This window comes from Ahaetulla prasina, chromosome 3 (assembly GCF_028640845.1).
Source record: "Ahaetulla prasina isolate Xishuangbanna chromosome 3, ASM2864084v1, whole genome shotgun sequence".
In the NCBI taxonomy this organism is placed as follows: domain Eukaryota; kingdom Metazoa; phylum Chordata; class Lepidosauria; order Squamata; family Colubridae; genus Ahaetulla; species Ahaetulla prasina.
In genome coordinates, this window is record NC_080541.1 from 50,101,240 (window position 1) to 50,115,855 (window position 14,616).

General features: G+C 34.4%; 1 protein-coding gene across 5 annotated transcripts in view; it reads left to right on the plus strand.

The window, feature by feature from the left end:
- Positions 1-14,616, plus strand: part of PCMTD1 (protein-L-isoaspartate (D-aspartate) O-methyltransferase domain containing 1) — a 37,752-nt gene that overhangs the window by 8,744 nt on the left and 14,392 nt on the right. The window contains exons 2-4 of one of the 5 annotated variants that reach the window (XM_058174470.1): positions 3,438-3,533; positions 3,720-4,143; positions 5,444-5,546. In XM_058174470.1, the coding sequence (XP_058030453.1) occupies positions 3,837-4,143; positions 5,444-5,546 (410 nt within the window). In that variant the 5' untranslated portion in view covers positions 3,438-3,533; positions 3,720-3,836. Of the gene's footprint in view, positions 1-3,437; positions 3,534-3,719; positions 4,144-5,443; positions 5,547-14,396; positions 14,525-14,616 lie in introns of those variants that run through there. The other 4 variants (XM_058174471.1, XM_058174472.1, XM_058174474.1 and 1 more) reach the window with 4 other exon arrangements.

Sequence of the window (14,616 nt, forward strand, 5' to 3'; positions counted from 1 at the left end):
ATTCCAGTAGTGGAAATTTTGAGCAGTTTGGAGAACGGTAGCAGAAATTTTGAGTAGTTTGGAGAACCGGCAAATACCACCTCTGGCTGGCCCCAGAGTGGGGTGGGAATGGAGATTTTGCAATATCCTTCCCCCACGAGTGGGGAGGGAATGGGGATTTTGCAGTATCCTTCCCCTGGAATGTGGTGGGAATGGAGATTTTGCAGTATCCTTCTCCTGCCATGCCCACCAAGCCACACCACACCACACCCACCAAGCCACGCCCACAGAACCAGTAGTAAAAAAAATGGATTTCACCACTGATTTAATTGGTATGAGGCAAGAGGGAAGGAATGGGAAGACAAGGTTATACAGATGCAGGTTAAATGTGATACAGATTTCAAGTTAACAGTTAACTGTTAACAGATTTAATGCCATTCAGTTGATCAGATCAGAACAAATGAGGCTAAAGTTAAAGCCTTAGAATAGATGATAGTTTTGATGGTGTGTTCCAGATAAAAAGAGGAAATATGTAATTATGCAAGGATCTCTGTAAGCTTTCTAAATAACATGGTGTTTTATGTGTCCATTGTATAGTTTTACCGTGACATCAGGAAATGTTCTGTAGATGCTTGAGGCTGAGGCTAAAAGAAAGGAGAAAATTGTTGAGATCATAATGGAATTACATGAGATGCCCTTTCCATGGGTCTAAATGATGAAATATCAGTACTGAATATCAAGGAAGTTAGAGCTTTAAGATTGTAAGAATTGCAAACATATTGCATTAGGTATGTTTGCTTATTGTAAGGTCATCTGTGCGCCTGTGATTGTGTCACTGACTTACAGGTATATGTTAACTGCCAAGGGTGGTTATGGGTAGAAATAAGGCTGAGAAAGAATTGTTTTACCTGCTTGAAATACTTTAAGCATAATTACTTGGGTAGTAGTACCAATTTGAACAGCTTTTTTTCTATTAGGGAAGAGGTACTTTTTAATCAGTTTGGTTATATATACCTTTCAGAATTTTTCAACTATGAGAATGAGGAAATTTTTTTTACTAAGTTGCTGAAAATGCTTCATTAATTACAGCATCTCGACTTCAGTTTGATGTGTTTGGCAGCATTTTATTTTCACAAAGAACAAATCTGACCACCTCTAAAGCACAAATTATTAATATGAAATTTGTATTTTTAATATAACATCAGTTATATTAAAATACATTATTAAAATAAAAACTTCTGTTTCTCTTGAATTGAACTGAAGAACCATTGAAGTTCAATTTCTGGTTACTATATGGGATTTTATTGATTATTTATTTATTTATTTATTTATTTATCAAACTTATATACCGCACCATCTCCCGTAGGACTCAGGGCAGTTCACAGGCATATTAAAAACAATATAATAAATAAGCATTAAAACCCAGTTAAAACTAAATATTATCCTGGCCTGATCAATAAAACAATAAAAACCAGTAAAACCCCCATTAAAATTTAACTAAATCATTTTATTCTACATTTTATAACTACATAAAAGTGGTTTGCTATTTTTTTTAAAAAAAAGAAAATTCTTAGTCTAACATATAGGCCTTTTACCCATCTAGTTCTTCCCAAGATGTGTAGAACCTAGGATCTTGTCATGTATCAGCGTCGTGTACTTGCAGATAAGAGTGATAATTGTTCACTCTGGAGGATGCCCCTCCTAATGCTGACAGGCCCCTATTTTTCATTTCCAGCTGCCTATTCTGTTTCCCACTGCTTTGTTATTTTTTCTATAAATAGTCTATAATGTTTTTATTGACACCAGTTGTAATAATTTTCATTTGCTTGAGTAAATAAAAATATAGTTGAACTTCTTGTGATCTCCAATAAATACTTCCTTTTTTCTGGATGTGCGTAAATCAACCTCAAACATTTTAAATGTCATATTTGTTCTATTTCTCATATAGCTTATTATAACTGTTCCACAGAAGATGAGCTATTTTAATAACCTCTAGATCGGGGTCTCCAACCTTTTGGACCTCAGGGGGCACCAAACTCATAATTTTAAATCCTGTGGACCACGGGCGGGGAGGCTCAGTCGCCTTTTGGGCCTACCTGTCTGCTTCTGTGAGGCCTCCAGGTGGGCGGTCCGAGAGAAAGTGCCTGGTCCAGGCACACAGCCTGGAAACCTCTTTTGTGTTCCTTCTCTCAAAGAAGCTTGGTCAACCTGAGTGAAGGAAAATGAAGACTACCACAGCTCTGGAATATGGGACCGGGTTGTGGTGGGGCTGGAAATCTCCACCATAGGGGGTGGCACGTGCAATGTGCAACTTTGTAGGTGGTGCAACATGCAAAAAGAAGCACAGCCCTTGCTGGCCAGAACAAGATAATGGTGCTGTTATGGAGGGGGGGGACGGCCCAAGTGGGCCGAAGTGGTGGTGGCGATGGCTGGGAGGTGCGGGAGCGAAGCGCTACTTGCATTTGAATGGCATCAGCAATCCGCCTTCGCCGTGGTATATTTGTGCAGCTGGTGACACCAAGACAGCCCTTGTCTCTTGCCGCTTGGGGCTTGGGGCTTGGAGCAGTAAACTGCATCCAGGAAGCACTACAGCCAGGGTTGATTCCAGCTGCTTCTCTCTGCTAAAAGGCAGCCAAGCTAACTGCCTGAAGGACCCCATCCTGTCTCTGGGAGTCAAAGCGCTGAAGTGCGAGCAGCGCAGGAAACCTTGGCTGGGCTCCTTGAGAGAAATGCGATTTCTCTGCGGATCACCAAAATTTTCTCATAGACCACCAGTGGTCCGTGCACCACCGGTTGGTGACCACTGCTCTAGATAGTTTCCTGGGGAGAAAAAAACTCTGTTCATTACTTAATTGGTTTTTCAAGTGTCATTGTTTCGTATGAAAGACCATTAAATCCATCTTTAACTTACCCTAATGTAACAACATTTAACTTTGGACTACTAGACTAAGATTCATTTTAAATGATTTTTTACTACAATCAACTTTATTGATTCATGTGTTCTTCCACAATTCTTCACATATTTTTTCTTCTGTTTTTTTTTATAATAAAAGACAAATATGTTTTTGAGAAGAAAATTCAATATTTAACTGAAATTGTTTATTATTATAAAACTTAATTCAAATATATTTTAAAAACCATAGTATCCATTTCAACATTATCTTCTCCAGTACTTTCTGCATGAAGATTGTATTTAGAAAAGAGACTGTCAAATAATGTATTCCATAGTCAATAAGAAAAATATATAAAACCTGCCATGTTTTAAGTGATGGATAAAATAACACTTTCCTTGTAAGTAAAAATGTGCAAGGAAAATGTAAATTTACAAGGAAATAAATAAATAGTAAATAAATAAATGTAAAATATAAATTTACAAGGAAAATTTTGCTTGCTATTATTATATTGGCATTACTCTGAATGGACAATTAACATACAGATTTGCTCTTTTCTTTTAATAGACTTGTTTTCCACTGAGGATCAACTGTACATTTCCAGACCAGCTTTGTTTTGACCTAGTTCCATTTGGGGTGGCGGATATGGATTACTTTCATCTAGTAAGGCTTTCTACAAATTCTGAGGACTTTCACTGTATATTGAGTATTTGGTTAATTTAGCAACTGTTGTCTACTACATTAGACATCAAAGAACATTATTTACTTTTCCTATCCAATTATCACTGAATATGGTTACATTTTTACAACTTGTGAAAATAAAAGTATGTCTTCTTAAAAATCTTTTAGGAGTCTCTTGCAAAGCAGTATTGAGCCAGACTGGATTGGACCTTCTATGTGGAAACATCAGACAAGTACCTACCAATGTATTCTCAAAATTAATTGAATTGTTAAAAGACAATCATCATGGGAGGAGCTGTGAGTGCAGGCGAAGATAATGATGATTTAATTGATAACTTGAAAGAAGCACAATATATTCGCACTGAGCGAGTAGAACAAGCCTTCAGAGCTATTGATCGTGGTGATTACTATCTGGAAGGCTATAGAGACAATGCCTATAAAGACTTGGCTTGGAAGCATGGAAATATACATTTATCGGCACCATGCATTTATTCTGAAGTCATGGAAGCATTAAAGCTTCAGCCTGGATTGTCTTTTCTTAATCTGGGTAGTGGAACCGGATATTTAAGTACAATGGTGGGATTAATATTAGGTAATATTTTAAAAATTATTGAACATTATTTTATATAGGTTGAGTTTACTGATATTCCCAGTTTTAAAGTCGCATGTTTATGCCCCTGCCAAACTTGCAAGATATTAACAAGTAGCTTTTCAAATTAATGTTCCTGATACGTAATTGATCAAAAAATTTTAAATTACCAAGAGATTTGTGATTTTGCAAAGATGAGCAAATGTTTATAGCTTAATTTTTATGTCAGTATTGCCCGCTTGTACAAAATAGAAACCCTTCAATTGTTTTAAAAGTACAATCATGACATTTAAGTTGAGACTTAAATTTAAATATTATATTTTTATTTCATTATTTTGACAGTGGGAGATAAAGTGAGGAAAATAACATAATTCAATACATGTTCCGTGATAAATGAGCTATATCTTCTTGCCATGTTTTAGTGAAAAAGCAGCTAATAATGCTAAACCCTATTCTGGATCTTTTCCTGCTTTTTATAAACAGAAGCAGGCAGTTGGATAAAAACTGCACTACCACTATCATAAATGAGATTGCCATCATAACCACATAGTGCAGGGGTGTCAAACTCAAGGCCTGTGGGCCGCACTTGGCCTGTGGGATGTTTAGATCTGGAAATAGTGAATGACTGCCCCTGGTGCCTTGCCTGCAAAAAAGGAGCTCAGGAGGGCCTCAAACAGCCCTCCTAGGCTCCATTTTTTGCCGTAACAGCTCTTGCAGCACTCTACCAGTGAAAACTGAGCTTGGGTGGGCCACATGCGGCTTCCCCGGGCTCTGTTTTTTCTGGTAGAGGGCTTCAAGAGTCCATCTCGGCCCAAAACTGAGCCTCGACAAGTGACATCGAGCTGGCCACACCCACCCCAGCCATGCCCATCCCGGCCATGCTCCCACACTTCCCCCAAGGTCAAACACAACTGTGATGTGGCCCTCAATGAAATTTGAGTTTGACACCCCTGACATAGTGGTTTTAATTGTAAAACAAGGTTAAGTACAGTTTTGTGAAACCATCCAAAAATCTGCAATTGACAATAAACAATTTTCTGCAGTATACTAAGTTATCTGCAATCATTCCTTTTTCTTCTTATAAAGATTAATTGCTATGCCCTGGGATCTTTATTTACTCCTATATCAGTAGAGCAGCTATATGCTTTGTGGTTTATTAGATAACTTTCTCTTTTGTAAGAATACATACGTTTCCACTATCTACTTAATGCTATGTAGTTCTTTAGCGTACATATCAGTGTACAGTTTTATAAAAATACATTGATTAAATAATCTCACATGGTTGCTGAATATTAATTTACAGGCCCTTTTGGAATAAATCATGGAATAGAACTTCATTCTGATGTGGTGGAATATGCTAAGGAAAAATTGGAGAGCTTCATAAAATACAGCGATAGCTTTGATAAGTAAGTATATTGATGGCTAATTTTATATTAAAATCTTTTTTCTTGTGGTGGAGTAAAATATTTATGAAGACTTTTGAGGAAACTTGCCATGCTTATTTATTGCAGCCACAATTGCAAGTTTGCAACATTATTTTAAAATGTTCAAAATGTAAGACATTCATTAATCTGATAATGCGGTTGTATTATCAATACTCTTGTACAGTCTTCAAAAGTATTGCACATCTTGGTCTCTCATGTTGTTTGGGTGCTACTTTTTCATAGTACCAGCAGATACTTGGGAAATTTCCCATGAATCTGGTAGGCAGTTCTATCACCTGCCTGTTTCGCTACCAGCAGCAACCTGGTCTCTTAATATTATTGCCTACAAATGGCCTTTCTGTGCTAGCCAATCCTGGATTGGCTGTTTTATTTGTTGAAGAATTCTGGAAAATGCAGCTCTAGCAGCGACACCAAAGTGCTAATGGAAGAAGACTGGAAGTAAACCTGACCAAACGCCTGCTTTACATTTGTAACTGTTCTATACAACATTTTGTCTATGAACTCTTGACTCTTCATGTATAGAATTCATGATGGTAACTATCTGCTATATTAACTAACCAATTAAATGACAGGGTGCTTGCTAATGTCTCAGTTGAATGCATGGGTTGGATTAATGTACTTCCAGATTTTTTGGGATAGTTGAAAGAAATGTGATCACCTGTATCTAAGAGGAGGTCAGTTAGTTCTGTAGGAAAGGGTGTTTTCTACATCTTTGAAAAAAGCTGTAATGCACCTTTTCCTTAAAAGCCCTCTCTCGATTTAACTGTATTGGACAACAAGCTTATTTCTAAACTTCCCTTTTTTGAGAAGATCAACAATCTTCTCAAAACTTCTGGGAGAAAACAGTGGAATTCTATGAAGCAGACCTTCCTAGAATGGATTATCTGGACTCTCCTCAGTCTGTCCTGGACATGTAACGGAACTATATTTCATCCCTGTCCATGATTTTTGTCAAAACATCGATGGGATAGTATGCAACCTCTGGCCCAATTGACCTCTTGGTAGCCATTAATTGCCATGTCCTGAATTGTTTATTTATTGGAGGGGATACACTGTGCTTCAGCAGTGGGTAGTTTTAGCCAGAAGTTGTCAAAGAAGCAATCCAATAGCCTCTTATGTGGACTGTTACAGGTTTGATCCTCTACCCATGACTTTTTAAAGTTTCTCTGAAGATATTAAGAATGTTATCTGTCAGTTCATGATATGGTACATTAGTAGGCTGGTGATACTCCATTGTGGGCCATACTGGCAATGCAGACAAAGCCTTGTTCCAGTATTTGGAAGTTATTAGGGTCTAGATGGAAAGGAACAACCTGATACTAAACCCAAAAAAGATACAGTTAGTCATTATTTAGGGTCTCTGCAATGTCCACTGTTTTCTTGAATGGCAGAACAGCCCTTGAAGGAGTAATTCTGTAACTTGTGGATCACAGCTACTGCTGGATAGGCAAATGGAGGCCATGTCCAAGAAACTCTTTAACCAACCCTGACTGGTACACCAATTGTAGTGGTACCTGGAATGTGAGGACTCTGCAATGACATCTCACATTCTCACCACCACCTGTTGGGACTACTGCAGTGAGTTATATATGGAACTGCTGTTAAAGATCACCCATTAATTAGTAGCATCTAACTGCTTTTAGATGGTTTGAGCCATCCAAATATGAAGCCTTCAGTTGGACCCCTGCATTAGCAATTTAAATTATTGGTTTTAAGCAATGAAGCCCTATATGGCTTAGTAGTGGGATACCTTCAAGATTGCTTCCTCCAGCCAGAGTTAACATATTGGAAAAATGCTGATACTTTCTCACTACTGAATTTAGAGGGGGCAAGGCTTGTAGGACATATTTATCTATTATGGTCCCTGTATTATTGAGCAGTGTTTCATTGGAAGTTAGATTTGACCTGATTCTGTTGACCTTACAGAAATAGATTAAAACTGAGTTTTTCTGGAAAACTTTATACGTTTGGTTAACATAGTGTGGAAGACTTATTTATATATTGCTCTGGTATTAAGTTATTTATGAGTTTTTTGTTACATTCTATAGTTGTGCTGTATTATTTATACTATGGCTATTTCTTGCAAATTGTAAAGAATTGCATGATTCAAAAAATCTAAAATCTGTAAATAAGTAATCTTTTGGCTTTCATTACAACTTGAAAGGATTCATGCTATATTTCAATTTTATGTATTACATCTTAGCTACTTCATAGTTGTATTTTGGCACATATTTCGAGTATGTATTAATTGCTAATAGCTAACTTACCATTACATTAACAACTGTTACTATTTTTATTTAGCAATTTTCACATTAAATGTTATATTCTTCATATAAATGGATTGTAGTTTGTGTCTACATACTCACACCTATTAATTGATTATGCTGAGCATAGGATAGAGGCAAACCATAGGTTCTAAAGCATAGATCAGTATGCATTGATATTGTTTCTTTGATTTTAGTTTTGTATGATTGAAATATCTGCTTTAGGCAAAATAGTTACATGCCTGCCTTTCCTGTCTGTCCAGACCTGTCAAATTGGAAAGTTAAATTAGTATTTTTAATATTCCTACTAGCAGGAAATATTCAAGGTAATTCTGTCAATTTAAGCTAATTTGAAGTGAGAAACAAACCCTAAAGTGGTCATTTATACTAATAGTTTGGGTCACGTAAATATCCCAATATATGCTTGCTTTAAAACAAACTCATTGAGAAATAGCTCTTACAGAAGTCTTAATGATGATAGTGAGACACTGTTATTTTTATTTTTATTTTTTTTTTATTCAAAAAGTTTTACAAAAAATTCCCTTTCCCCCAACCCTCTCCTTCACAAACCCCTCCCCTCCCCTGGCTTCCCGGAACAAACACAAGGTATAGTTAAAAATAAAACAAACATATGCTAAAAAAAATTTTCCCCAAAACTATTATACCAATTCTCCCTCTCTAGCTCTGACTTCCTCCTTACATAACCAAATCCTTCAAAAATTAACAATAAACAGTAATAAAATATATAAATCAGTAGAACAAATTAATCCTAAAGTATTTAAAACCAGCTAAAGCATAAAAATCCAATCCAGTTCAGAGAATATCTCCTTATAGCTTCTATAACCATATAACCATATAATTTCCCCAAGTCTTTCTTACATAAGATCTTTCAAGAATATTCTATTTAAAATTCAATACAACAGATTATAAAATTTATAAAATTCAATAGAAAATTACAATATTATTTAATTAATTACAATATCTATTCAACTTTAGTCCTTCCTCATCAAAATCCAGTATATCCAAATATCTAGTCTCTTATAATCACAAATTGTCTTTCGGGACACTAATATTTTGTCTATTAATATTTTAAAAACCTTGTTTCAAGAATAATACTTTTGTCTCTTGCCATTTTTTTTGGTGCATTAATCTCTGTCTTTCCTTCGTTGCTCCTTTTAAAAAGTCAATCACAATATTTCCTAGTAATTCCTTATGTCCAGAAATCCAAAAATTACTGCCGATATGCCATCAGTCCAAAAGAGAACTCTTGGGAAACATTAAGCTTGTGAGTCTTTTCCATTTGAGGACAATCTCCTGTAGCACAAATTCAGGCAGCTCATCCAAACTATTTAAAGAAAACTTCTTTAGATCACCTTGTTTCTTCACGATCAAATCTTCATATTTATCCACTTTTATTTGTATGTCCTCCATTCCATTTTCCGAATAATTGCACTGGTTAATTTGCTCCAAACTCTCATCCAAAACGTCCCCATTTTTTATCAATTCGTATTTTTGAATAATTAAATACATACTTTCTGTGTAGTCCTGTATAAAGTCACGAATCCATTCTTCTGAAAGAACCTCCATAACAAAATTCCTGCTGAGAATCCCCTTGTAAAGTACTTAAACAGCGTAATATAATCCAACAGTCCACAGTCAAACACAATAAGATAAAATCTCCATTCAGTTTCGATTCAACAGCAAAGCTCCCTTTGATGTATCGCTCTGCTTTCAGTTTCTCTAAAACGAAACTGAAGGGGGGGCGGAAGTCAGAAAATCAAAAATACTTGCAAACCAATAATTGTTCCTCACACTCGTTCCGCCTGCTTTTCGTATCCACAAAAAGAAATCAATTGCTAGCAGAAGTGGACACCTTCCTCTTTTCCTGCTTTTTCAGGAGCGCAGAGAATACTGGAGGTGGGGGAGGGGTAAATAAGGGGATTCGACCGTTCAGGACTTTGTATTACAAAAACAAAGCCCCTAGGGGAATCTACCCAATTCCTCCCCCTTGCTCTGTCTCTCTCTTTCAACCAGAGAGAGAAATGAAGCCGGGATCAGTTGTTAAATCCGGCTTTTACCATATTCAATGTGGAGTGCCATAAATTAGCACCCAGCGAGAAAGGTGGCGCCACCCAGAAGCCTCAGTGAGACACTGTTATTGATTTAATATTTTAAACATAAAGAGTTCTTGTCCTTTCATTTAGAACAAAATTTTGTTAATCTGTTACAAATACATGCAAATATGAAAATGTGTAAGTATGCTATTAAAAGTTTTCAATGCATGTTCTAGCCTTAGGTTGGTTCCCAAGGTTATATATAAAGTTTGTTATCTACAGTAATGCCAACAGGTAGAGCAGGCATCCACACACTTACAAAATTCACTGAGCAATAAGAAAAATGCTCCATTAAAACATTGGAAGATTAAAAGCAATTTTTGTGAGTTTTCTGGAAAATTGTTTTATTTGCAAAAAAGTTATTCCAGTTACCAGTGGTATTTGAAACTTTAAATATGGCAAAACATAAAAATAATTGTTACAGTATATTGAAATAACTGGACCACAGAACAGGAAGAAATCAACTATAATGGGCCTGGAAAGGATAAAACAAAGCCAAAGGGAGCAAATGCTTGCTAAACATAGTTTACACAGGAAATATTATAAGCTAAGTAAAGGCAAAATCGCATAATGCAATCTCTTTATATTTTTATTTATTTATTAAATGTATCTACTTTTCCCATGTTTCTACAAATTGCATTAAAATATATAGGCTGGCATGTAATTTATTTCAGAGAATGGTTATGGTTATAAAGGGAGAATGAGCACCTCTCAATTATGTTGCATTAAAGATAATGAGGACTGTTCCTTCCTGGAGAAGGAAGTATTTAATATAACCATATTATAAATATGTGCATGATATCCTGTCACTTAAGGAGTACAAGCTTTTAAACCTACTGAAGCCAGTAGAAAGCATTTTTGAACCTATTTATTTAAGATTGTTACTGTTCGTAATACTGGTAAGCATGTGGCTTATTTAAAAATTCTCTATTCCCTTTTATCTAACTCCTTAGGCATCACCAGTTTGATTATTTTACAATCGGATAAGTAGCTCATAGTGGTTCCTAGTAAATCTTCAGAGAAAATAATGGTAGCTTGAAAATTTCTAGATTTTAAAATTTGGTTTTTTTTTTCTTTTCCTGTTTCTGTTACATGTTTTGAAAGTCATTTATTCTGTCTTAATATTTCATTGTTTCCTTGATTTTATTTTTTGCATATATTTGTACAAAATGTCCTTGGGTAAATCAGTTTTTCCCAGTTCACCTGCTCTGGCATTTCTCACTGTACAATGAATGGTCATTGCCATTTTGAAATTCTGTCTTTTTTTGTGTTTAGATTTCTTCTGTTTTTGTTTTTGTTGGCTTCTATTGTCTCCTGAAGGGTTTTGCTACCATTATACTGATTTAAGTAAATAAAATAATATTAACATTTAGACAGGAAGAGAGGTGAGTTTGGTGGTGAACTTGTTCTTCAAAGAAATAATGTTATACATATGTTTGTTTAAGTTCTTTTTGTTTATGTATTGTTTTATACTTTTAATTTTAGACTTATCTTCTGTAGTCACTTGTTTGATTACCCATTTAATATTTATTTGTACTCATATATCTATAATGTTAGCATTTATTGCCTGACAAACTGGTTTATAATCTGTGATTTATATGAGCACTTACATTAAATTTTAATTCTTCATACATTGGGGTTAAGGATACAGAATTGGAATGAATAGTATGTGAAATACACTTAAGGCATTTAAAATATTAAGTAAATATAAAATTGATGTCGTACATGAATCTCATATTGTACAATGATGAAGCATCTTTTTTGTAAGAAATTGGTTGGTTGAATATTTCAGTTAGTGGCAATAGCAAAGTCAGATGGAGTTATGATTTAAGTAAAGTGCTAATATGGTAGTGATGGCGAGAATATATTGATCCTTGTGGGCACTTTATTAATAGTTTGAGGGTATTTGATTTCTGAATATGTGGAAGTATATTGAAAAATTTAAAAAATATTGGTTTAGATGTTAATAAATGTATTTAAAGTGCGGCAAATTTAATGTTATTAAAATGAATATTGTACCTCGTTTGATTTCTTTTTTGAGAAGTATCTCCGTTTTAATTAGAAAATAATGTTTTCAGATTGGAAAGTTCTATAAAATATACTATAAATTTGGGGGAATAGATCACCAAGGATTTCATTAACTAAACTAAGATTGCTCCCTGATTATCATGATCTTTAATGTACCAGACTTGCAAAAATATCACAAAAGTTATTTTTATCATCCATAAGTTTGTTAACTGAAAATTTAGTAGAAATTTTAAGAAAAAAAAACTAGTAAGAAATGTTGTATAGATGACATATAATTCTGTTAATAATTGCCAGAAAAAAAGAGAGAAATCATGCAGCAATAAATGATGAAAATGCCATGAAACAGAAGGAACATTTTACTAAATTTCATGGCATGTAAAAAGAAAACAAGCAAATCCCAAAGCATTGGAAAGTTATAAAGATTTAGAGAATCTTAAAAATTAAATTTGAAATGAAAGAAGCTGAATTTGTTTAATGATTGTATGATTCACTTAACAACCATGGCAAAAAGGATTATAAAATCAGATGCAACTCAGTTAACAACCATCTTGCTTAGCAGTGGAAATTCTGGTCTCAATTGTGGTGGTAAATTGAGGACTACTGGTATGTCAAAAAAGTTTTATGATATTTTCATAAAATAAATCGTTTTATAAAATTTGCCAAATTTCAATTTCACATGAGTCATTTGTTCTGGATTTTGGATGCATTGGATACAGCCAGTATGAAGTACCTAGGTTCAAAAATTGTTGCCGGTGCTATACTGTCCCATTAAAGGTTACACACTGGCAAACATACAAGTTTTAGTAATATATAGATAAAGGTGTGTGTGTGTGTGTGTGTTTTGTATAATATCACAAAAACAACTCATTCTACTTTGGTTTATATTAATGTAATGTAATGAATGTTAGTTATAAAACTTATGAAATTGTTTTGTCCACTTATTAATACTATCTTTTCTATAACTATATTTTAATAAGTAAATGAGAAAAATATTTAACTCTTTGGAAGAAGTTCATGCTAAGAAATAGATAGAAAAATGTTTAATGGAAAGAATGGGCAGAAACTGGGATAGTATTTTAAATCAGTTATCATGCAACAATTACTCTAAAGGCTTTTCTTAGCTTCAAGTCGAATTTGGATTGCTTAACTCACAACAGTTAGCAGTATTTTCAACTTAAGTAGAGTTCGGTGGCATAATATATCCCTGATGCCTGGGCTGTTTCAAAGTTACCTGAGGTGCTTTCATGTCTGATGGAATCACTAATGAAAATTAAACCCAGAACATATCTTTTCCAATTATATATGAACATTTTAAAAATAATATTGGAATTTTTCAATCATGGACAGAAGAATTGGAAACCCATATGACATCAATGATTTCAAGTCCTTAAAAATGCTAAATTGATGTTAACGTGTTTAAGATTAAAATTGCATTTCATGTCTACTGCATTCTTCCTCTACCCCAAATGTATTGGGTATCAGATTTTTTTTGGAGATGAGAACAATTTGAAAGATTGCTGGCCCATATGATCTGGTTTTAATATATTAGTATTAGTATTTCAATGTACATAAGTAGAGCTATACTTCATCAAGGAATTATCTTTGGAAATGAATATCGTATTTGCTTTAGAAAAAGCAGTATATTCAACTAATCAGAAAATAAAGCAGTATATTCTCCTTTGGCTTATATTTCATGGTATTTGCAATAATAGGGTAGAATTTTTAGGTTAATTTTGATGCTTTTCTATTATCTTTTATTATTATCCTTTGATAATAATATACTAGATATAGGTATCTAAAATGACAAAGTGGGTTCAAAAATGTGTCAGAAATGTCTATTCACAAATAGGTTTGTGATATTTCTTTCATTTTCCGACACTTAAATCTATATTTTCAAAGTAAAATTTTCTATACATACAACTTTCTAACAGTTGGAAAAATCACCAGAGTTGTTTACCTATTTCAAAAGGTGGAGATATTTTAGCAGTAAGTTCAGCTTTGACATACATTTCAAAAAAATAGCTCTCTTTTGAAATGGAGATATCATTTTGAAACACATGAAGGCTAGAACTTCTTCCTTTTAAAATTTAATTTCACTAGAAAACATTACCTTAGGCAGCAAACCACAACTTTCTATTTTATCTGGACAATCCTTAGGAGAAGCACTTCGTAAGTTTAGGTCATTGCATTGCCCTTATTTTGAAAATTAATAAGCAATGCTGTTCTTTCTTTAGTTGACATGAGCTACTTTAAATTTTGAAAATAGAAGGATCCTTATGGCTATCTAATGCACAGATGTTGCAATGCCAGGACTCCTCTTCACTTGTTTATTGAAGGGGAATATGTTGTCTTTTCTGCTCCCAGTCAGCTTCTAGATATAGAATATCCGTCTTGGAGGGACAGCCACGGGGCAGTGCTAGATTGCCCACCTGCTAGCACTCTACCAATCCCCCAAGTGCAAAAGCTGATATGATTCCTTCTGGGCAAGGATACCTTCATCTCTGGGTAATGAAAGAGTCATCTTTCTACAATGGTAAGTGAGAACAATTGTAGTGTTACTACTGGAAAAAGTATTACTAATAAGATAATATTTTTAATCACTAATATCTGCAGAAGGAAAGGAAG